This window comes from Rutidosis leptorrhynchoides, chromosome 2 (genome assembly GCF_046630445.1).
Source record: "Rutidosis leptorrhynchoides isolate AG116_Rl617_1_P2 chromosome 2, CSIRO_AGI_Rlap_v1, whole genome shotgun sequence".
Taxonomy (NCBI): domain Eukaryota; kingdom Viridiplantae; phylum Streptophyta; class Magnoliopsida; order Asterales; family Asteraceae; genus Rutidosis; species Rutidosis leptorrhynchoides.
In genome coordinates this window covers 660381263-660407707 of record NC_092334.1, presented here as the reverse complement: position 1 = coordinate 660407707, position 26445 = coordinate 660381263, and the positions used below count along the sequence as shown (strand labels likewise).

At 37.2% G+C, this 26445-nt stretch overlaps 1 protein-coding gene across 1 annotated transcript; it reads right to left on the bottom strand.

Moving 5' to 3' along the window:
• Window positions 1-10159: 10159 nt before the first annotated feature.
• LOC139890200 (uncharacterized) lies at window positions 10160-11758 on the bottom strand. The gene is made up of 3 exons (XM_071873096.1): window positions 11172-11758; window positions 10694-11066; window positions 10160-10600 (listed from the first exon to the last, which is right to left on the bottom strand). Exons 1-3 carry the CDS (start codon window positions 11756-11758, stop codon window positions 10160-10162), a joined length of 1401 nt encoding a protein of 466 aa, XP_071729197.1.
• Window positions 11759-26445: the final 14687 nt, after the last annotated feature.

The following is a 26445-nucleotide window of genomic DNA, read 5'->3' as shown; positions in this document are numbered from 1 at the left end:
CCCCTATTGGTATCAGTATCATCCCTAGTCTACTTAGTTTTATTTATTTTGTAATTTGTAATGTTGATACGTTTAATACTTATGTTAATATTGTAATAGTTTTTATAATTTTCTAACTTTTATTCTTAGATTTTAATAATTTTTGAATGTGGGGTAATATACCAAACTTCAAAAATATGTATATATGTTTGCAGTTTATCTTATGTACACAACAGGGTAAAACAACGCATTTTCAAAGACTGGCATTAAGTTCAGCAAAAGCAACTAATTTTGACGACAAGATGCAAAATATATGTGAAATAACAACAAGACGGAATGAACAAATGATGTGCACCATTTATCATTCAGCAAACAAACGCCAATATATTTGGAAACTTTGGTAAAATTTAATCATTTTCACACAAATCACCCTCAATAATTTAAATTGTTACTGATTTCTTGCAAATGAGGGCATTGCAAGATCTTAAGTGTGGGAAGGGGTTAAATTCTTTCGGATTTTAAAATTTTTACTTTATACACTTGGTTACCATTAGAAATACTAGTAAAGTAGTAGTTGTATTAGAATCTAGTGCTCTCTGATAATAAAGAACAGCCCTAGTCTTATATACTGACTACCCAATTCTAGTAAAATTTTTCAAAATTTTCAATTAAATGAACTCAAAATCATGTTTATACATATTTATGAACGATAAAACTAGGTTTTAACACCGAAATTATTGTTACCTCAGAAAGGACATAAATTGAGAAACAAACTAAAATGTTAAAATTCATTTAAAATGGAATAGAGGACGATAAAAAGGAAAATAAAAGCCAAGTGTGGGAAAATTTACCAAGTTATCTTAAACATATGTCACATATATCTGTAACAAATAACTGAAAATACTTTTGCTTTGGACTAAACTAAACTGTTTTACCTGATTTACTATAAGAAAGATGGATCTACACGATGAATCAATTCCATCATTAAAAGGAAGTAAAGTCTTCCGAAAAAGACACGCGCTTCTTGATTTAGGTCAAGAAGTTGTCGTCCAGACCAGCTGTAGGTTGACGAAAAATCTAGAAAAGTAATCACTAAAATCAGCAGGAAATCCACGGACCTCGGCATTAAACAGGGTCGCCAAGTGGTCAGATTTATCCTAACCATGAGAAGGATTTATCTCGTAAAATGGGGGGCACCATGCAAATTAGCTGGATAAGACTAATGAACCAGATCCCCAGAAAGGATAATCTCCTTAAAAGATCAAAAATCAGCTTTTAAGCCTGATATTACTCAATCCTTGAGATTGACCTTAAAGATTGAGAATTACAAACTCATGGAATTCAATGATATCTAAACTCGAGCTTGAACGAGAAACTATTTTGATCAAAATTACAAACTGATTTGTTTTCTGAAAACCCTATTTTCAATGCGTTCATTACCATTGAACGTAAAATCCTAGGAATTCACCTGGAATTCATTAGGTCACCTGAACTAAATCGGGTGTCAACCGTAAGAACGGTGGTTGCATAGCATGGTCAAAGACAGGACCTTGTGCTAGACCGAAAAATTATAAGGATGAGCTTTACTATTGCTCCTACCAAGGATAGTAATTGCGTCTGACACGTTATAGACCATAATTAAAAGCATGTCAGGGGACATTGCCTTAACAGTTGCTTGTTCAACGCTTTCCTTTACAACCGGACGGTAGTTTACCAAAAGGTAATATACAGGACAAGTAAACTGGACTTGTTGCTTTCCAAATACAAGGTTAGCAAGTGGGTGACACAAAATCATAAGTTTTGAGCTAAAATTTTCAAATATGAAACCCACCAAACCCACAAAAATAATTTGTAAACACCGGTGAAGGGTTATTCCGGAAAACTTATCTAGGGTAAAAACTAGATTTAATTTTCAAAATATCAAATGTTTTCATAAAGATCCAATTTCCTTAATGGATCTAAATTTTTATAGTCATGTGGGACTGTAAACCATATCATTACTACCATTGTTTATACCGCCGTATAGAAATCACTGATGTACAAAGTGTGAAGAATAAAGAAGTGATTCTAGTATTTCAAGACGATATTGCTTGAGGACAAGCAACGCTCAAGTGTGGGAATATTTGATAATGCTAAAAACGAACATATATTTCATAGCATTATTCCTCAAGAAAGACAAGCTTTTAGTTGCAATTATTCTATTTAAAAGTGATATTCGTTTAAATAATAAAAGGTGAAGACAAAAGACAGATTCGACGAATTGAAGACGCAAACGACCAAAAAGCTCAAAAGTACAAAATACAATCAAAGAGGTTCCAATTATTGATAAGAAACGTCTCGAAATTACAAGAGTACAAGATTCAAAACGCAAAGTACAAGATATTAAATTGTACGCAAGGACGTTCGAAAATCCGGAACCGGGACCAGAGTCAACTCTCAACGCTCGACGCAACGGACTAAAAATTACAAGTTAACTATGTATATAAATATAATATAATATATAATTAATTATATAAATTATATATATATTATATTTATATAATAAACCGTCGGCAGACTAAGATCCAATTTGGAGTGAGCTGTATTTTCAAACTCCGCGAATCGCGGAGTTTGAAGGCAAAAAATGCCTCGAGTCGCGGAGTATCCCTGAACTCAATTCCCTATAAAGCCAACCGAATTCTGATCATTTTTCACACTCATATATCCATCCTCTCTATATCTATACGTAAATATTTATATATATATTTTAATTTTAATTTTAATTTTAATCCTAATAATAATGGTATGTTAGCAAATGTTGTAAGGGTGTAAGTCGAAATTCTGTCCGTGTAACGCTACGCTATTTTTAATCATTGTAAGTTATGTTCAACCTTTTTATATTAATGTCTCGTAGCTAAGTTATTATTATGCTTATTTAATCCGAAGTAATCATGATGTTGGGCTAATTACTAAAATTGGGTAATTAGGGCTTTGTACCATAATTGGAGTTTGGACAAAAGAACGACACTTGTGGAAATTAGACTATGAGCTATTAATGGGCTTTATATTTGTTTAACTAAATGATAGTTTGTTAATGTTAATATAAAGATTTACAATTGGGCGTCCCTATAAATTACCATATACACTCGATCGGACACGATGGGCGGGGTATTTATATGTACGAATAATCGTTCATTTAACCGGACACGGGAATGGATTAATAGCCACTAGAATAATTAAAACAGGGGTGAAATTATGTACAAGGACACTTGGTATAATTGATAACAAAATATTAAAACCTTGGGTTACACTCAGTCGACATCCTGGTGTAATTATTAAACAAAGTATTAAAATCTTGTTACAGTTTAAGTCCCCAATTAGTTGGAATATTTAACTTCGGGTATAAGGATAATTTGACGAGGATACTCGCACTTTATATTTATGACTGATGGACTGTTATGGACAAAAACCAGACGGACATATTAAATAATCCAGGACAAAGGACAATTAACCCATGGGCATAAAACTAAAATCAACACGTCAAACATCATGATTACGGAAGTTTAAATAAGCATAATTCTTTTATTTCATATTTAATTTCCTTTATTTTATATTTAATTGCACTTCTAATTATCGCATTTTTATTGTTATTGTATTTAATTGCACTTTTAATTATCGTACTTTTTAATTATCGCAAGTTTATTTTATCGCACTTTTATTATTCGCAATTTCATTATCGTTATTTACTTTACGCTTTAATTTAAGTCTTGTATTTATTTTTAATATTTTACATTTGGTTTTAACTGCGACTAAAGTTTTAAAATCGACAAACCGGTCATTAAACGGTAAAAACCCCCCTTTATAATAATAATATTACTTATATATATATTTGTATTTTTATAAAAGTAAACTAATATAGCGTTAAGCTTTGTTTAAAGATTTTTCCTGTGGAACGAACCGGACTTACTAAAAACTACACTACTGTACGATTAGGTACACTGCCTATAAGTGTTGTAGAAAGGTTTAAGTATATCCATTCTCTAAATAAATAAATATCTTGTGTAAAATTGTATCGTATTTAATAGTATTTTCAGCTAAAATATAATAGCTATTTTATATACACCTCGCATAACTATCACATGTCATGGGACATTGCCTTAACAGTTGTTTGTTCAACGCTTTCCTTTACAACCGGACGGTAGTTTACCGAAAGGTAATATACGGAGCAAGTATACTGGACGTGTTGCTTTCCTAATACAAGGTTAGCAAGTGGGTGACACAAAACCATAAGTTTTGAGCTAAAATTTTCAAATCTGAAACCCACCAAACCCACAAAAACAATTTGCAAACACCGGTGAAGGGTTATTCCAGAAAACTTATCTAGGGTAAAAGATAGATTTTATTTAAAAGATCAAATGTTTTCATAAAGATCCAATTTTCTTTAAGGATCTAAATTTTCATAGTCATGTGGGACTGTAACCCACATCGTTACTACCATTGTTTATACCGCCGTATAGAAATCACTGATGTACAAAGTGTGAAGAATAAAGAAGTGATTCTAGTATTTTTATTTCAAAACTATATTGCTTGAGGACAAGCAACGCTCAAGTGTGGGAATATTTGATAATGCTAAAAACGAACATATATTTCATAGCATTATCCCTCAAGAAAGACAAGCTTTTAGTTGTAATTGTTCTATTTACAAGTGATATTCGTTTAAATAATAAAAGGTGAAGACAAAAGATAGATTCGACGAATTGAAGACGCAAACGACCAAAAAGCTCAAAAGTACAAAGTACAATCAAAGAGGTTCAAATTATTGGTGAGAAACGTCTCAAAATGACAAAAGTACAAGCCGCAAAACGCAAAATACAAGATATTAAATTGTACGCAAGGACGTTCGAAAATCCGGAACCGGGACCAGAGTCAACTCTCAACGCTCGACGCAACGGACTAAAAATTATGAGTCAACTATGCACAAGAATATAATATAATATTTAAATAATTATATAAATTATTTATATATTATATATATTTAAAAATAACGTCGACAAGCAAGAAAACAAATCAATCTGAGCTAGCCCAGATGGCCATGCGATCGCATGGCCTGGAGGTGCATTTTCTATGCGATCGCATGGCAGTAGGTAGCAGGCCACATTGCTATAAATTTGCAGTTTTGGTTGATAAAAAAAATATATATCTTTTTCTTTTCTCTTATCCTATGTATCAAATATCACTCCAAATATTAATCTCAATTTGTAATTTTAATTTTAAGTTAGTGATAATAATAAGGTTAGGTTAGTCGAATGTCTTAAGGTTTTGCAAGTTGAAACTCTGTCCGTGTACCACTACGCTATTAATATCCACTGTAAGTTATGTTTAATTTTATTGTTAAATTAATGTCTCGTAGCTAAGTTATTATTATGCTTATTTAAGACGAAGTAATCATGATGTTGGGCTAAAATATTAAGACGGGGTAGGTGGGCTTTGTACCATAATTGAGGTTTGGACAAAAAAACGACACTTTTGGAAATTAGACTATGGGCTATTAATGGGCTTTATATTTGTTTAATTAAATGATAGTTTGTTAATTTAATATAAAGATTTACAATTGGACGTACCTATAAATAACCATATACACTCGATCAGACACGATGGGCGGGATATTTATAAGTACTAATAATCGTTCATTTAACCGGACACGGGAATGGATTAATAGTCTATGGACTTATTAAAACACGGGTGAATTATGTACAAGGACACTTGGCGTAATTGTTAACAAAGTATTAAAACCTTGAGTTACACGCAGTCGATATCCTGGTGTAATTATTAAACAAAGTACTAAAACCTTGTTACAGTTTAAGTCCCCAATTAGTTGGAATATTTGACTTCAGATATAAGGATAATTTGACGAGGACACTCGCACTTTATATTTATGACTGATGGACTGTTATGGACAAAAACCAGACGAACATATTAAATAATCCAGGACAAAGGACAATTAACCCATGGAAATAAACTAAAATCAACACGTCAAACATCATGATTACGGAAGTTTAAATAAGCATAATTCCTTTATTTTCATATTTAATTGCACTTCTAATTATCGCACTTTTAATTATTGTCATTGTATTTAATTGCACTTTTAATTATCGCATTTTTTAATTATCGTAATTTTATTTTATCGCATTTTTATTTATCGCAATTTCATTATCGTTATTTATTTTACGCTTTAAATTAAGTTATTTTTAATATTTTACATTAGGTTTTAACTGCGACTTAAGTTTTAAAATCGACAAACCGGTCATTAAACGGTAAAAACCCCCTTTTTATAATAATAATATTACTTATATATTTTTGTATTTTTACAAATATAGTTTTTAAAAATATAAGGTTAAGCTTGTTTAAAAGATCCCTGTGGAACGAACCGGACTTACTAAAAACTACACTACTGTACGATTAGGTACACTGCCTGTAAGTGTTGTAACAAGGTTTAGGTATATCCATTCTATAAATAAATAAATAACTTGTATAAAATTGTATCGTATTTAATAGTATTTCATAATAAATATATAACTATTATATAAACTATTTTGTATACACCTCGCATAACATCAACGAGCCATTCGCTTTTTTGACCAGTACTGGATTGGCAACCCATGTTTGGTACTTAACCTCTCGCAGTATGTCTGCTTGTACCAACTTTTCCACTTCATTCCTTAGGAAGGCGCTACGCTCCAGAGCCATGCCCCGTTTCTTTTGCCTTACTGGAGTCATACTTGGGTTGGCATTTAAACGATGTTCTGCAATGGTACGAGGTACTCCCGTCATGTCTGACTCTTGCCATGCAAACACTTCAGCGTTGTTCGCCAGGAGTTCACATAACGCACTTTTCGTTGCGTCAGATAGTGTGTGTCCAATCTGTATTGCCTTCTCAGGAAAGGAATGGTTGATGATAATGCTTCCCCCTTGCTCAATCGGTGGCGTCTGATGTAACGGCTGTTCGACCTGGCCCACAATCGGGACCCGATCAGAGAAAACAGTTGCAACACCTAACGGAGTTGGGAATTTCATCATGCCATGCACAGTTGATACTATCATGCTGAATTCGCACAACGCTTCCCATCCCATGATAATGTTGTACTTTGACTGGACTCTAACAACCACAAAGTTTAAAGCGACCGTTCGCCGTTTCGTATTTTCCTCTAACGTAACGTCAATGCTTACTCGACCCAGAGGCCAAGTCGTTTTGCCTGTGAATCCCGAGACGGGATGGAGTGGGGGTTTTAGTTTGTCCTGCACATCTTGTGGTAGCTGTAAGAAGCAATGTTCGTATAAGACGTCAACGGCGCTTCCCGTATCTACATAAATTCTCGAGACCTTGCATCGTCCTACCGTGGCGGTTATCATTACGGGTAGGTCGGTAAGACAGACTCTCCAGAAAGCAGGAAACGTGATAGGGGCACATTCCCATTCCTCCAAAACTTCTGCCTTACGAATGTGACCCGCGTGCCACATTTATACCATGTGGATGTGCTTTTCTGGAGCTTTTTCTTTTCCCCGTTGCCAGGCAAATTTCTTCGTCCCGGGGACTTTGACACGCGACGGTTTTAGATGGTTAAGTTTCCCCAATTTCAGCCATTCAACTATCACCTTCTTTAGTTCCCTGCAGTCGTCCACGTCGTGACCTTTATCTTCGTGAAAAATACACCATTTACTTTCATCTACAGCGAAACGGGGCTGCATCGGCTTTGGTGGCGGGAAATCTTTACTTATCTCTTCCGTTGCCAAAATTTCTTTAGGCGCTTTTGAAAATGACTTGACCAAACTTTCCTCTTCTGCCGACAACCTTTTGGGTACGTACCGTTCATAAGGGCGGTAGTTGTTACGGTGGTCAGACTTATGACTGGAACATCCGTAGCCCCTGTTGCTGCCGCTACCACTTCCTTTATACTTGTTACATGTATTTCCTTTGCTGTTTCCCTTGTCGTCTTTATCGCTCCGGTCCGTTGTGCTGTGACCCCTAACGACAGCATCTACAAACTCCTCGGAACGTACATAATGCTTTACCATTTTTACAGCTTCAACGTACGTTTTTGGCAACTTACGCCGCATCGATTTTACCAACGACAAATGACGAGTTTGGCAGATTCCCATGATGTACGAGTTTGGCATTCCGCTGTGAAGCGGGAAGTAAAATTCATTCGGGATTCACGCGACCTCATCTTGATGATGTGCGCATCTAGGTGAGTCAGTTCGGTGCGTTAAAATTTCTTGAAACGCTGCACAAACTTAGTTCTGAGGTCCGTGTAGCTGGATATGCTCAAGGCAGGTAATTTGGTAAACCACTCTCTCGCGACAGCTTGGAGCTGTCCCGGGAACATGTGGTACGCCGTCGAGCTATTCCAATGATGCGTCTTGACAGCTTGTTCGAATTGCTGCAAGAAGTCTTCCGGATCCGTGGTGGGGTCATATACCCCTAGCGTGAGGGGAGTAGTAAGGACGGCGGGCAACGGATGGGTGGCTATCTCTCGAGTAAACTTCTCAGACGTCGCGGAAACTTCAAACGTCCTTTTAACGTTGTCTCCCATCATAGCGTACCAATTGTTCAACATGTTGTCCGCCACGCCAAGCTGCTCGACCTGAGCACTCATAGATTCCGGCGCGGCTAGAATTAAATTCTCAATTAAGTCCTTTCATGCTTCCTCTCGGGTTTTGCTAAAACTTTTACCAACGTCTGACGCCAGACATGTAGAGCTTCGTGGTTGAACTTTGGACATACCAGTTGGCCATTCGCCGCCTTTGGACATGAGTGACGGTAAAACGAATCCCCCTTTTGCCAGAAAACGTATCGCTTCTGCTCCGCCGATGGGTTTAAGCTGGCTTAAATTCATTTCCGGGTTTTTCGTCTCCTCAGCGTCACGCCTATTGGTTTCATCATCATCGTCAAATTGCAACCTGGTACGCTTGATGGAGTCATCTGGTGTCTCAAAAGAGCTATCGTCATTGGGCTTCAAAGGGTCATACGGTTCTTTGCCGGTGTTGGCATTTGGTGACGGATTGGAATCGCCTGTCATCTGGTGTGAAAGTATTGATCAAACGGTCCCACGGATGGGGCCAAATGATCAAGTCAAAATTGACTTGAGTGCAATTAGTTGCATGACTAACCTTCGGAAGGGTTTCCTTCGATTTGCGTGATGAGTATGAGGGGTGTTGTGGTGGTTAACTTTTGCTGAGCCTCCAATTGAGCTTAGAAGAGTAATCAGCGGTGGTAAGTGTAAAATGTTTATTGATCCCTAAATGTGTGATTAAGAGCAGTATTTATAGGCATAAGATGTCGGTTACCAAGGATAACCACCACTAGCCCACTAAACCACGATTACCACTCCTGGAATCCTCTAATCATGCCCACTAACTGCTCCACGTTCTCCTGATTTTTCGGACGGATAAGTAGCTGTGCAAACCAAGTCAAATGTTAACGGCACGCTACGGGTGGCGTAGTGTAGGGTTAATCGTGGCCTGAGAGTGACGTTGACTTGCTATCCAACCAGGAGTTGAAGCTAAACGTCCAGCTACAGGATACGCCATGCGTCACACGTGACGGCCATGGCGAGACGTACGTCATTAGGGCCAAACGCGTGCAGGCCCATAAGCCAAAACTTACAAAAAACGAAAGTAGCAGCAACAGGCTTGTATCAACCATGATCGTCATTTGTTAGCCCAATATGATCACCAACCGTAGGTGAATATATCGTTCGCTGAAATCGGAATACATCACAAACACGTCCAACGCCCAGACACACAATTTGCATCTTAATTTCATTTCCGTGTGTATGTATGCAACTATGCATCAAATTCGCATGTCTCAAAGTTCAAATTTTGATACCCTCCCTCAAACATTTGAGCACCAAAATCAATTCTGCCTTCAAAACCAGGTAATAAAATCCAAGTAATTTTTAATCTTTTCATGGTATTAAATATTAAATATACTAAATATTTTTTTTTTTGAGCAAATAAAGACTTCATTAATAAAACTTACAATACATGGCTGGACATACCCAAGCCAAAAAACAGAAATACAACAAAACCTCAAAACAATACAACACACCAAAACCCACCAAGATAGCAAAAACAACCCAAATCAAGCCGTCTCATCTTTCACGACGCGCTAACATTGGGAACAAAACCAACATCCAGAATACTACATTGCTAAAGAGTTACCATTCCATTTCAAACCCCAAACACCAGCAGCACTCAATACATTTTTAGTCTTCTTAAGCTTGATACTGATCAGCTTCATCCAGAGATACATGATAACTTGATTACAAATATCATCACTTGATCTCCTTGAATTTCTAAAAACTCTCTTATTTCTTTCAATCCAAATATGGTACACCACAACAGCAATTAGAACTCTATTAATAACATTCCAGATGTTCTTAAGGCCAGGGTATTTTGCAATATTCAAGATAACAGTCTGCAGATCATTCCCAATGCCTCTAAACAAAATCTTCTGCTTTAATACAGCCCAAATTCTATGTGAATATTCACATTTGAAAAATAAATGAACATGTGAATCCATTTGCTTACCACAAAAAACACAGCTGAACTGTTTATTAGGGTACCATTTAGCCAACTTATCCTGCGTAGTCAATTTATGTTGAATGGCCAACCACAAAATGAAAGCATGTTTAGGGTTAAACTGATTAAACCAAACAACCCTGTGCTAAACTACCAATGGAAAATTATCTCTTAAATCAACCCAAGCTTGCTTTGTGGAAAAATGAACATGCTTATTATCAGAAGTAGCCCATACAGCTACATCATCATTATCACTTAAAGCAGGGACATTTAAGCTTGAAAGAGCAGGATACCTGTCAAGAATCTCCTCTGTCCAAATCCATTGGCCATTAAAAATAAGATCAGCAACCTTCAAATTTAAAGAGAGCCTGGAATCATAAAGATCTCTTTTAGAAATCATATCAGCAAGACAACCCAACTCAGACCATCTGTTAAACCAAGCTGAAACATTTCTTCCATTACCAATTAACCAATACTCATGAGATTTAACTTGATCTCTTAAAGCAAGTAAATTCTTCCATCCCCAACTATCAGAAGCACACAAATCAATATCCCAGATACTTTTTCCTTTCAATTTAGTAATCTTGACCCAGTTTGACCACAATGAATTATCTTGAGCAATTATTTTTCACAACTGCTTAATGAGTAAAACCTCATTCCACTTATGCAATGATTTTATGCCCAGTCCACCTTGATCTTTTGGCTTACACACCATTTTCTTAGCAATCTTAGCTCTACCCTTTAAAGCATTACCACTATTCCATAGAAAATTCTTTAACATTCTTTCAATATCATTGATAGTTTCCTTTGGCAACAGATATACAGAACACCAGTAGATTTGCATAGATGATAGAACTGAACTGATCAATTGCAATCTACCAGCATAAGATAAAGTTTTTGTTTTCCAACAATGGATTCTGTTTTTAATTTTATCAACCAAACATTTGCAATCAGAAATACCAAGCCTTTTAGAGAGCAAAGGCACCCCTAAATATTTCATTGGGAGGGAACCAATCTGAAAAGGGACAATCTTAAGAATTTCATGCCATATAAACCCTGGAACACTACCAAAGAAAATGGTACTCTTCATAAGACTAGGGAATAGACCTGAAAACTCACTGAATTCAGATAAACTTTTGTCAATGACCTTTATAGAGTCAACATCACCATGACACAGCACAAGCAGATCATCTGCAAAACATAAATGTGATAACTTCATGCCTTTTCAACCAAAATGGTATTTAAAAGAAGAGTTCTTGATGTTTTTAGCCATGATAAGAGTGAACACTTCCATCACTAAAGTGAATAGGTAAGGAGACAAAGGATCTCCCTGCCTAAGCCCTCTTCCCCCTTTAAAAAACCCATGATTTACACCATTAACACAGATAGTGAATGATGAAGTGGTAACACATGTCATAATCAACTTAATCATTTTGCCATGAAAACCAAATCTCCTCAAAATATACTCCAGGAATTTCCAGTCAAAGGTATCATAAGCTTTCTGAATATCTATCTTTAAAGCACACCTCTTAGGACCATTAACTCTATTATAGCCCCTTAGAAGTTCTTGAGTGATCAAAATATTATCCTGTATAGCTCTCCCAAGGATGAAGGCGCTTTGGTTGCAATTAACAAGCTTACTTAAGCTGCCTTTGATTCTATTAGTAAGAATTTTACTAATGCACTTATATAGAACATTGCAACATGCAATGGGTCTAAAATCAAAGACCTTGTTTGGAGTACCAATCTTTGGAACAAGTGCAATAACAGTAGAGTTGATTTCCTTCAAAAGTTTCCCAGAATCAAAAAACTCTCTCACTGCATTACATATATCAGGCCCAACTATATCCCAAGACTTCTTAAAAAAATATGAAGAAAAACCATCTGGACCTGCAGCCTTATTATTATCAATATCAAAGATGGACTGCTTAACTTCCAGATCAGTAACTTCACTAATCATTTGAATGGCCTCTTCTTCACTTAAAGAAGCAGTGAAGATATCACCCAACTCATTAACATTCCTAAGAGAATCAGAACAGCCTAGAAGATTTAGAAAGTGAGTCACAAACTGAGCTGCCACATCATCCCCAAAATGCCTAACACCAGTTTCATTACAAATGCTTTCAATCCTATTTTTATTTTTCCTAGCCCTTAAAACATTATGAAAATACTTAGAGTTCTTATCACCCTCTTGAAGCCATTTGATCTTAGCTTGTTGTTGCATAAGACTCAACTCAATCTTTGAAGCATTTGGTACTCCAGCAGCAGGTCAACTGCAACTTTTTTTAAATAATGATCATGAGGGTTAGAGTCAACAGCAAGTTGAGCATCTTGTAACTTCACTCTTAATTCCTTTACTTTAGAGAACACGTTACCATTTTCCCAACATAGCTTCTTTAACTCTCTTTTCATACCCTTCGGTTTCTTAACAACTTTAAACATCTTGCAGCCATGAACCTCTTTATCCCATCCAACAGTAATAAGAGGGAGGAAACCCACTTTATCAGCTACAAAATTCACAAATCTGAAAGGTTTAGTGTTAACAGCAAGACCATTTGGAATTACAAGTGCAGCAGGGCTATGATCTGACACTAGATAAGGATGGAAAATCCCATGAGCATTCGGATACTTGGCAATAAATTCACCATTTACCATAATCCTATCAAGCTTTTTTAAAGTATCAAAATTAGGGTTCTTGAGAGATTTTGTCCAGGTGAAATGAAACCCTGAACTACCAACATCTTCAACTTCAATACAATTAACACAATCAGCAAACTCTTGCATATCATCAGACATATCAAACAGCTAGCAGAATGTTCCTCAGGATCAAGAGTTACATTAAAATCACCTAATAAAACCCATGGTTTTGAATAAATAAATCTGGAATGATTGGCTAATTCACTCCACAATAATCTTCTCTCCTTCCCAGTATTATTGGCATAAATGAAACTACAGAAGAATTTGCTTTTCTCCACAACAGTCTCAATAAGACAATGAATAGCTTGCTTTGACATATGAACCACCATTACATTGACCAAGTTAGTATTCCATCCCAGGATGATTCTGTAACAACTAGGGCTATGTACAACATTGGATGCCCAACTCCAATTAGAAAAGACTTTTTCACATACTTTATTAACAGTCTTAGTTTTCAAGTGAGTTTCTAAAATAGCACAAATACTAATTTTATCATCTCTAATAAATTTACTAACTTCATTCTACCTATCATCATTATTCAACCCCCTAATATTCCAAGAAGCAATCCTTAACTCCATAATAAAAGAGGATAGAAAAGACATACCAACCTATACTAATATGTGATGGTCTAGACCATCAACATCATCAGCACCCACATTCATACAATCTGAGTATACTTCTTCAACATCATCTTCATCAGACTCATCACCTTCTGCAGATTTACCTTTCCTCAACATAGCTTCCCATTGTAATTGTAAGAATTTCACCATATCATATGACCACTTCTTAGTAACTTCAGCAGAAGGCTGTTGCTTATTATTAATATATTCTTCAACTATCAATCTATCATCCCTGATCACATCTGAATCATCATTATTATCTGCCAAAACTTGGAACTGGTTGGTTTGCACAAGAGCAACATTCACCTTATTCAACTGATGTGCAATTTTGTACTCTAGATTATTAGCTAAATACCTATCGATTATCACACAATACAGGCAACTATAACCAGTTCGTGTAGTAATTAAACAAGTATTTGACCAATTCGTTCCACAGAGAGCAGGTAATTGAAAACTTGAACTATTAATTATTCTAAGATTTAAAAGGGGAGTTTTGTTGTAAAACTGATTAAACGCAAAAGTAAATTAAACTTAACTCAATAAGAAGCAAACGTATCCACTTAGATTCAATTCCCTAGGCTAGGATTGCTCGTTTAAACCCGTTAATTAAACAATTACAATGATGTGACACTGTATTTATCTGTCGATTCCTACAGTTTAAGACTAGCAACCTAAGTATAACTGTCGTTAACCTAGAGTTACTAACCAATTCACAATGATATTACTCAAGATTATAACCTAACTTAGGTTGGTTTGGTGTCCCTTACAACCTCACAATTATTGCAATTAATTTCAAGCTCAACCACTATACGATTAATTTTATTATCGGTGTCCCACATAAAATCTCACGTATTCCTAAATTATTCACGTTCAATAATCTAGTAAAAGCTATTAATCAATTTAACTGTCGTTATTTAATCAATAACTTTCGTGATCTAACAATCAATAAGCTTTAATAACAGTGGATCTTAGCTAGACATAAACTTGTGTAATTTTAATTAATTGTTGTTAACCAAAAGATCGCAATTCATCACCTAGGTTCATGCATCTAAGCGAATACTAAATATTTAGCTACTCATGGTAAAGCAAATAACAAATAAATAAGAAGAACAAATAAGCATGAACATTGAATTAATTAAAAGCAAATGAAGTAAATTTATAATTTATAATCAAAACTAACCAAGAATGATATTGTGGCTTAAACCCTTGTAATATAATGAAGAAAGACAAAGAAATTCGTAACTAATGTTGCTGTGAAAGAAAATTCGTAAATAAAACTGCATGCCCTAAATTGGGGTAAAATTCGTCTATTTATAGAAGCTGGGAAAACAGCTAAAACCGACCCACGTCGCAATCCGTGACATCCCATCGCGATCCGCGATAACAACATCGCGATACGCGATGACTAGGACGCGACAAAGCCCATTGGAACGCGACAGAACGGTCAGAATGCCCTTTTTCCATGTCGTGTTCTGATGCACTTCATCACGTATCATGATGACCAAAACGCGATAAACCTCATCCTGAAGCGATGGAAACTTATTTTTTCACCCGAGGCATGTTTATCTTCAACTCTAACTTCGTTTTGGCTATATCTTCAATAAAATCAACAATAATGAGCCAACGAACCATATCTTGACACTTTCTTCATTTTAAACTCAAATAACTCGATATCTTAATCAAAGTCTTCAAAATACTAACAAATGGAACAAGATAACGCCCAAAATATATGTATAAAAATGGCGTTATCAAAATCCCCCACACTTGAACCTTGCTTGTCCTCAAGCAAGTCAATCTCGAAACAATAACTGTACGTATAATCTTCAACAAATTTCCGCAAGATTCAAGCCTTCAAGTCAATCCTCCACAAGCTCTCGTACTCTTCATCTTTTCACGAATAAGCTTATTTCCTCACAAAACAATTCCTCACATTCCTGTCACTTATAAAACAACATACAAACCATCAAACGCACCCCCCTTCTCCCCCCATTTTCATTCAAACACATTTCAAAAACAATATCCTAAGTGGCCCTTATCGCAAACAAATTTTCATAAAACATTCTTTCTAGGTCATGAATTAAGATGTAAAGACAATTTGGGTTGAGAAATCAAACTCCAAAAGTTTCCACAACTTTACTTCTTAACACAAACCTTTCATCTCAAAGCCTTAACTCTTTTCACTTAACTTCCCCTAAAAATCACATTACTAGGCTTTCAATATCCTTCTTTTCTTTGCATCAATCAACCCTTAAGACTTAACTTTCCAACCTCAATAACTAATCACCAATAAACATTCAAATAAAATTGGTGTAAAATGATTACAAATGATAAAAATAATCTTACGTTATAAGGTTTAGTATTTGTAATCATCACCCTTATTCGCATCAAGATAGCCTACTAACAATATTTAAGGCGCTACTGCAAATACCAATACTTCACAATTTAATCAAAGATCCAGTTATAAATAGATTCATACCTGTGTTTATGTAGGGAAATCCGTTTAACTTTTTAACTCTCTTGATTCCATTTCATGCTGATAATTTCTAAATATGCAAGCTATTCACATACTGGTCACATCTCTCTTATCCAACGTACCCTGCAAAGGTAACTCTTCCCAAAGTCTAGTCTTACTAGGTATTTCCCACATCATGAGCCAAAGATGATCACTGCTGCATAAGTATGAGACGAGTACTTAAAGATGATCACCTTGCCTTGAGATAGTAACGTCCTTGACCCGTGTAGCGAACCTTCAACCAACCGATCCCAAACCGGAAAAAGGTCTTAGGTGGTTAGGTGATCTAGCACCCCAAAGGATCTATCGGATCGAGTCTTAGAAACTACTACTTAAGCTCGGATCTCATAAGCATTATTTTTTTTTTTAGCTTTTTTTTTTTTTAAAACATGAACATTCTCTTTGAATGTCTTCCTCGTCTTCAATTTGTGACTTTGTAGAACCCGCAATGTATGATGTAGCGGATGCATAATGATGTGATTGATGATGATGAATGATTTGTTGTAGGAAGTCTTTAACTCATGACATAAAGCAATACCATTCACACCATAGTCAGCAACAACCACCCCTTAAAGGGTCCATTGGAGTCAGAGATTTGTGATTTTTCCTCTTCAAGCTTACATACCTAGCACTTATGAGTATAACACTTCTTTAAGAGAGTCAAAAAGCCATAAACACAAAATATGAAGCCATTTATATCCTAATCTCTAATTAAACCATTTTTCTCGCATTTTACCCAAAAACCCTAAATACCGTTATTCTTCATTTCTTGACACAAATAAGTTGCATTGTCATTTTTAAAACAAATACTAATCTAGATAAAATAAGATTAAATTTTTAACATTTTTAACCAAATTTATCCAACATATATCCTTTTTCAACTTTCACCTTTCATCAATTGTTTTTCCTCAAGCACTTATATACTCAAAATTCCTAAGTCATGGTAAAAAAGTTCATTCATAATTAACAAACCACTAACAATTTGCTTAAAACTAATAAACCTCACCGGCCAAAACCAAAAATTCCAAGTCAATCCCTAATCACTACGGGTGCTCTCATGGGTAAACATCTCAATCATAACCTTAAAAAGTTTAAAAATTCCAAAAATTTTGACCACTAGGCAATTAAAACATGCAAAAAAAATTTCAAAATCTGCGAGAATTTATCTCTCCCCCCACACTTAAGATCATGTAATGCCCTCATTTACATGAAATCAGAAAATCAAAAATAAATTCGAGAGGACAAAATAGTGAATAGGGGAAAAGAAAAGAAAACCCGGATTTTTAGATCCGTAGATCGCGGAAACACGGTGCACGATGGCGCTGAACTTACTGCCAGCATAAGAAAATCGGCATCCACTCGATCACCAAAACATCATAATCAAGTAAGGTGCTGAACTTAATGCCAGACTTTGAAAAATAATAAATCACAACCACCGTGAAACCTGAAACGAAAACATACATACCACAACCATAATTAATGGGGTGGTACCACCACGGTACCGAAACGCCCCAATTAAAATCCAAAGTATTAAGTTTAAGACTAACAATTACCATCATCCTAATTAAGATTACAGTCATCCAAAATAAAAAAAAACAAATAAACGAAATTAAAAAGTTTTGTTTTTCTTGTCACCACACGATCACCCCCGCATCCAATCACCAAGGCTTATACCCTCCATAAGATCCATCATACTGCCCACCATAAGGACCTCTACCACCTGACTGACCTCCCTGGTTACCTTCATCATACTGAGAACTAGAACCTGCTCCTCTTCGTCGGACCATATCCTCCCAAACTTCCTGAGCTACTGTGCGATCACACACACGATAAGGACCCGTCGACTCCGGAGTCCATGGAATACGAGTGCCATAAGGAGTAAAGATGGTATTAGGAGAAACAAGCTCCATGTTGTGTCGATGCCAATCGTGATGATATGTAACCTCATTAATACCATATGCAATCTGACTCTCCGAGCGTGCTCGGGTTTCCTCATTATAAATCTGCATATTACGCATCTGTTCCATTAAATCCCGGTTTGTAAAACGCTGACCCCCGACACCTTGACCTGCATCTTGATCACCTTCGGCCATCTCTTCATCCTCCTCCTGTGCCCCCTGCGAATCTCGGGGACGACGACGTCGAACCCTATATGGAATAACCTGGCCGTGCTCAATAGATATTACTCTCGCCCCTCGAAAAACATTTTCTCCTAACACAACTGCTTCAGAAACAATTCGTTCCATATCCGATCTATCAATTTCAAAAACCGATGCAATCCTCGTGATAAAATGACCACCTCGAATCGGGCTTCCCGTAGAACGAAGTCCACTACCCTGATGTTTAAGAAAATAGGCCACTCCATAAGCAACCGAAGTAGGTGTCCTGGTTCGAAATTGGTTCACATACCAAAGGTCCGGTAAAGAGACCTTCTCGTTCCCACTTCTTCAATGTGTAATAGTATGCGAAACCATTCGTTGAATTACACAAAGAGCGAGATCCATGATGTTAACACAAGGACAGTTACTCGGGCTCCATTCAGAATCGAAAGCAATCTCCCCCCAAACTCTAGCTGCATCAAATTCACGAGGATCAATCATATCAATTACCCTTTCAGCACCCCAAAGATAATCTCGAAAACTAACTCGTGTGCGTTCTTCATCGGTATAAATTCCCAAACAAGTAGCCAACTGAAATAATGACATAGAATGGTTAAAGATGCCCACCCGAATCGAATCGAAGATTTTCTTAGCCGTATAATTAGCTCCAAGATGCCCACCCGTGGGTCCTTGGTGACAATGCTCTAGAATTTGTTGAGCTTCCTTCCCATAAACACAACGACGAATCACTTGATTCGCCCCAATTCGAAAAAGATGTGGGGCATCCCAAAAGTAAAACTTAATATCCGCAAAGAATTTCTTCTTTTGTTGGTAAGTTAAACCTTTGGAAAGAATGCCCGCGGCTAGATAATTAGCAATATCGGCGAACCAAGGAGTTTCGGATTCAATTTCGATGCTCATAAGGGACTCATCGGGGAATGTATCATGAATGTCTGATTCATTGAGTTCCTCTAGGTTTGGGTTTTCAAGACGAGATAAATGATCCGCGGCTAAATTTTCGGCAACCTTTTTATCCTTGATCCCAATGTCAAATTCTTGGAGAAGAAGAATCCAAGGAATGAGTCTAGGCTTAGCATCTTGTTTGGAGAACAAGTACTTAAGGGCCGAATGATCGGTGTAAACGACCGTTTTAGACAACACCAAATATGACCTAAATTTATCAAATGCAAAGACGACCACAAGGAGCTCCTTTTCCGTGGTGGTATAATATAATTGAGCCCCCGTAAGTGTCTTATTGCGTAATAAATAGGTTTAAAGTGATTAACATGGCGTTGACCTAAAACCGCGCCTAGCGCGAAATCACTAGCATCACACATAAGCTCGAAAGGTTGAGACCAATCGGGAGATACCATGATAGGAGTGTGTGTGAGCTTCTCTTTTAAGAAGTTGAAAGCTTTCTCACATTCGATATTATAGTCGAAAGGAACGTCCTTCTCAAGGAGTTTAGTCAATGGTCGGGCAATCTTAGAAAAGTCCTTAATGAACCGTCTATAGAATCCCACATGACCGAGAAAACTACGAATGGCTTTAACGTTTGTAGGTTTGGGAAGGCCTGAAATAACATCAATTTTGGCCTTATCAACCTCAATACCTGCACGAGAGATTTTGTGCCCTAAGACAATGCCTTCCTTCACCATGAAGTGGCATTTTTCCCAGTTAAGAACAAGGTTTGATTCCTCGCACCTTTTGAGCACTTTTTCAAGATTAGCAAGACACGAATCGAAAGAGTCTCCAAAGACAGAAAAATCGTCCATGAAAACTTCCATGAAGTCCTCGATCATGTCATGAAAGATGGCGACCATACACCTTTGAAAGGTGCTCGGGGAATTGCATAGCCCGAATGGCATTCGCCGATAAGCAAAGGTACCGAAAGGACAAGTAAATGTGGTTTTATCTTGGTCCTTCGGATCAATGGGGATTTGGAAGTAGGCTGAAAATCCATCTAGGAAACAATAGAACTCCCTTCCCGCTAAACGCTCAATCATTTGATCAATAAATGGAAGCGGGAAGTGGTCCTTCCTAGTGGCGTCGTTCAAACGACGATAATCTATACAAACTCTCCATCCCGTGACGGTACGAGTAGGGACAAGTTCGTTCTTCTCGTTGAGAACAACAGTCGTGCCTCCGTTTTTGGGCACAACTTGAACAGGGCTTACCCACGGGCTGTCTGAGATGGGATAAATTAACCCGGCATCGAGCAATTTAACCACCTCTTTTTTAACGACCTCTTTCATATTCGGGTTTAGACGACGTTGCCTTTGTACCACGAGTTTAAAATCATCTTCCATTAGGATTCGATGAGTACAAAAGGCTGGATTGATGCCCGGTATGTCCGAGGTTTTCCAAGCTATTGCCCTTTTGTGGGATTTAAGAACGAAAACCAACCGACCCTTTTGGTCGCCGGTAAGTGTCGAAGAAATAATAACCGGCAATTGGGACGTACCTTGAAGATAAGCATATTCCATGTGAGGTGGAAGTTCCTTAAGCTCCAAGGTGGGCGGTTCTTCGAGAGATGTTTTGATATGGAATTCATTTTTCAACCGGATAGTTTCAAATGATTCCGATTCTTTAAGCTCATCCTCTTTAAGCAACTCCTCCAACTCAACTTCCGGGTCGAAGTCACCGTTGACTTCACCCATCATGATTACATCCGACGTGTCTACACTTAACAATTCCTGCAAATCATGCTCAACACAATCATCAATAACATCAATAGCAAAACATTCATCATCGGTTGAAATAGGGTGTCTCATGGCTTTATTAATGTGACAAATCACCCTCTCATTCCCAACACCTAAGCTAAGTTGTTCGTTTTGAACGTGGATGATAGCATCCGCGGTGTTAAGGAATGGTCGACCTAGAATAATGGGCACCTTAGTGTCCTCTCTTATCTCTAAGATCACGAAATCAACTGGGAATACAAGTTACTCAACCTTTACCAATATGTCCTCGGCTATTCCAATGGGGGTATCAAAAGAGTGGTTCGCTAAGCGAATCCCCATTCTTGTAGGTTTTAAGTCTCCTAAGCCAAGTTTAAGATATAACGAATATGGCATAAGGTTAACACTAGCACCTAAGTCGGCAAGTGCATCGTACACTTCCGAATTACCCATAGCGCAAGGAATAAGAAAACTACCCGGGTCGCCCAATTTTGGAGGCATCTTGCTCTTTTTCAAGATGGCCGAACATTCCTTATGGAGGAATGCAGCGGATACCTCATGGTACTTACCTTTCTTGGAGATTAGATCTTTGAGAAACTTCCCATAGTTAGGCATCCCTTGGAGCACTTCCGCGAGTGGCATGTTCACGCTAATCTGTTTAATCATGTTTGCAAATTTCTGATATTGACTCGCGAGCTTATCCTTTTTCAACGCTTTCGGGTAAGGAATTGGCGCTTTATATTCCTTCAACGGCGGTGATTTAGTTATGATCTCCGGCGGATCATCTTCCTTTTTCTCTTCGTCAAGCGACTTTTCTAACTCAGGCTCTTCCTCCTTTTTCTCCTCATTAATAGGTACCTGCAAAACATTAGAAGAAATAATAGGAGAAGATTTCGGAGTCTCCTTGTTAATAACCAAACCACTTCGATTGGTTATAGCATTCACGTGCTCATTCCTAGCCGGCATCTTGTTGTTGGGATTGGATTGCGTATTAGCTGGGAGAGCACCCGGTGGTTTCTCCGATAGAGATTGAGCAATACGCCCCATATCCCGTTCCAAGTTCTGAATCGACGCCTGCTGATTTCTAACTTGCTATTTTGTAGATTCCCCATCTTGCCTCAAAGCAGTGATACTTTCGTCCGTTTTCATAATAAAACCCCGTAGCAACTCCTCCAAAGGAGGCATCTTATTCTCTGGCTGCTGAACTGGTGGCATAGGCTGCTGGAAATTCCTAGGTGGTGCTTGCTGATTTCTGCTATTAAACCCAGGCGGCCTGTACGGATATACCTTCTGATTGCCCTGATAAACCGGATTACCACTCTGATAATTGTTACCGCCCATGTTATTCGCCTGATTGAAAAACTGTCTCCCACCCGAAAATTCACTAACGGCAAAATTACCCTTCTTAACATAACCCAGATAATTAGCCTGTTCCTCCATTGATGCTTGATCACAATCTTTGGTAAGATGCGGTCCTTGGCATAATTCACAACCCACTTTCATAGCGTGCATCTCTTTAGTCATTGACTCCATCTGTCTCTTGAAAGTCGCAAGTTGAGCCTTAACTGCAGCGAGCTCGTCACTAGTTTCGGTACTAGCAACATAAGAAGAGCGAGAAAGATCTAATTCTTGATGCCAATCATACGAATGCGTGGCAGTATCTGAGATGATTTCATAAGCGTCATCCGGAGTCTTTTTCATCAAAGAACCACCTACAGCAATATCAAGTTCTTTCCTCGTCGGCACATTAACCCCCTTGTAGAAAATTTGGAACTTATTGAAGTTGTTCAACCCGTGTTGAGGACAATTACGTAACATTTTTCTGAACCGTGTCCACGCATCATAAAGTGTCTCATGTGGCTTCTGAACAAAGTGATTAATTTCGCTCTGCAGTTGAGTGGCCTTTGCAGCTGGAAAGAAACGTTGCAAAAATTTATCTCCCATTGTAGTCCAACTATCAATTTCACCTTCAGGCAATGAGTCTAACCAATCCTTGGCATCATCTTTCAAAGACCAAGGAAAAACCCTCAAATAGATAACTGTCTCTGCGATATTTGCAATCTTGAACAAGTTGCAAATGCTTTTAAAGGAACGAAGATGCTCGAATGCACCCTCCTTCGGTGTACCTCTGAATTGACATTGGTGAGTTATCATATTAAGAATCTGTCCCTTGACTTCAAAATCTGTAGTGACTGGTGGTTGCCTGATAGCATTTCCGTTGCCAGCCCTTGTGGCTTTCATCAATGCTTCCATAGTCTGTCCTGCTGCTCCTTCAGCCATGTTAACTTCTTCCTTAATATACTCAAAATCCGGAATATAAAAAGGTAACTCAGCGAAATCCTCGGCGATTTCCTGTTCTTCTTTAGCTTTGCTGCGTGTGTAGTAAACTCTAGACGGTTCCAGAGTTATTTGTACCTAACCTGCGATCACACCACAACAAAACCGCGCGTAAAATCAAACAAAAATAACAGAAAAGGAACTTTTGCAAGAATTGCTTCTCATAAAAGGAACGAATAATCAAAAGCTTAACCAAATTTCCAATAAGTACACCGCTCCCCGGCAGCGGCGCCAAAAAGTTGATGTGCAATTTCGTACTCTAAATTATTAGCTAAATACCTATCGATTATCACACAATACAGGCAACTATAACCAGTTCGTGTAGTAATTAAACAAGTATTTGACCAATTCGTTCCACAGAGAGCAGGTAATTGAAAACTTGAACTATTAATTATTCTAAGATTTAAAAGGGGAGTTTTGTTGTAAAACTGATTAAACGCAAAAGTAAATTAAACTTAACTCAATAAGAAGCAAACGTATCCACTTAGATTCAATTCCCTAGGCTAGGATTGCTCGTTTAAACCCGTTAATTAAACAATTACAATGATGTGACACTGTATTTATCTGTCGATTCCTACAGTTTAAGACTAGCAACCTAAGTATAACTGTCGTTAACCTAGAGTTACTAACCAATTCACAATGATATTACTCAAGATTATAATCTAACTTAGGTTGGTTTGGTGTCCCTTACAACCTCACAATTATTGCAACTAATTTCAAGCTCAACCACTATACGATTAATTTTATTATTGGTGTCCCTCAAAAAATCTCACGTATCCCTAAATTATTCACGTTCAATAATCTAGTAAAAGCTATTAATCAATTTAACTGTCGTTAGTTAATCAATAACTTCCGTGATCTAACAATCAATAAGATTTAATAACGGTGGATCTTAGCTAGACATAAACTTATGTAATTTTAATTAATTGTTGTTAACCAAAAGATCGCAATTCATCACCTAGGTTCATGCATCTAAGCGAATACTAAATATTTAGCTACTCATGGTAAAGCAAATAACAAATAAATAAGAAGAACAAATAAGCATGACCATTGAATTAATTAAAAGTAAATAAATTAAATTTATAATTTATAATCAAAACTAACCAAGAATGATATTGTGGCTTAAACCCTTGTAATATAATGAAAAAGACAAAGAAATTCGTAACTAATGTTGCTGTGAAAGAAAATTCGTAAATAAAACTGCATGCCCTAAATTGGGGTAAAATTCGTCTATTTATAGAAGCTGGGAAAATAGCTGAAACCGACCCACGTCGCGATCCGCGACATCCCATCGCAATCCGCGATAACAACATCGCGATATGCGATGACCAGGACGCGACAAAGCCCATTGAAACGCGACAGAATGGTCAGAATGCCCTTTTTCCATGTCGTGTTCTGATGCACTTCATCACGTATCATGATGACCAAAACGCGATAAACCTCATCCTGAAGCGATGGAAACTGATTTTTTCACCCGAGGCACGTTTATCTTCAACTCTAACTTCGTTTTGGCTATATCTTCAATAAAATCAACAATAATGAGCCAACGAACCATATCTTGACACTTTCTTCATTTTAAACTCAAATAACTCGATATCTTAATCAAAGTCTTCAAAATACTAGCAAATGGAACAAGATAACGCCCAAAATATATGTATAAAAATGGCGTTATCATCAACTATCAATCTATCATCCCTGATCACTTCTGAATCATCATTATTATCTGCCAAAACTTGGAACTGGTTGGTTTGCACAGGAGCAACATTCACCTTATTCACTTGAGTTTTAACTCTGTATTCCCTTTTTTGTTTCCCACTTACAGCTGCCTTTGAGTAATTCCTCCCAATAGTATCAGTCCTACCTTTACTTACATTAGCAACTCTCTTCTTATACTACACATCTGTAAAACCATCCTTTGCATCCTTAGGTAACTCATGCTGCTTCTCCAATTCCTCTGTAGTTTTAGGTCTAACCTTACACTCATCATGAGAGTGTCCAAGCACTTTGCAATAAGAACATACACTAGGCCTCCAGGAATACTCAACTCTAACCCTTTTCACATTAGCCTAGCCTATCCTGCTCTACCCTGCCCATTATGACACATTGCAGCAGTAACTTTATCCATGACCAAAGGCTTACCAATTCTGCTAGCAATAGTGCTAATGCCCTTTGGGGTCCAAGCTTCAAGGGGAATATTCATAAGTTTAACCCAAACTGGAATACTAGTAGGTTCAGCCTTTTCAATAGTCACATCAGGACTCCATTTACACACTAGAAGAGGTTTTTCAGCTACCATCCAAGGACTATTTTCAATAACATGATTCATTCCTTCCTCATGCTTAAATTTGAAATAGCACATTTGATTATCATCCATTATAATCTCTAAAAATCCAAACCTACTCCACATTCTCCTGAGATTATATTGTAAAGCAAAAAAAAGACATAGAGCATCCTACCATATAACCACAGGCAGTTAAATTCCACTTCTGACTACCTTCCTGAACTAAATCCTCATCAAATATAACAAATTCATTTCCATCATTATCAACAGAAGGAGGCACATAGCTCAATTCCTTAGTGGAACTATCAGCAGTAACATTCATAATACTAGCATATGTAATTACAGGCTTAGCAACAGGAACATCACAAACTGTATGCACAACATCAACCACAGGACAATTAACAGAATTAACACATGAATCATCCTTACTTGCAGGTTCAGGAGCAGCACCAGAACCATGAATACTCGTAAGATCCTTTTCCTGTACAATCTCAGCCTCTTCAATTTCTTCGTTATACTCGCTACTCTGCAAATGATCCTCATCGCTCACACTCAGCTTTGATAGATCATTCTTCTTCTTATTAAGATCATGAATCGAGTTCTCAAATTTATTCGAAATCCTAATTCTGCGTCGCGATGTTCTTTTTTGGTTAGACATATCAGGAATCACCAAAAACAA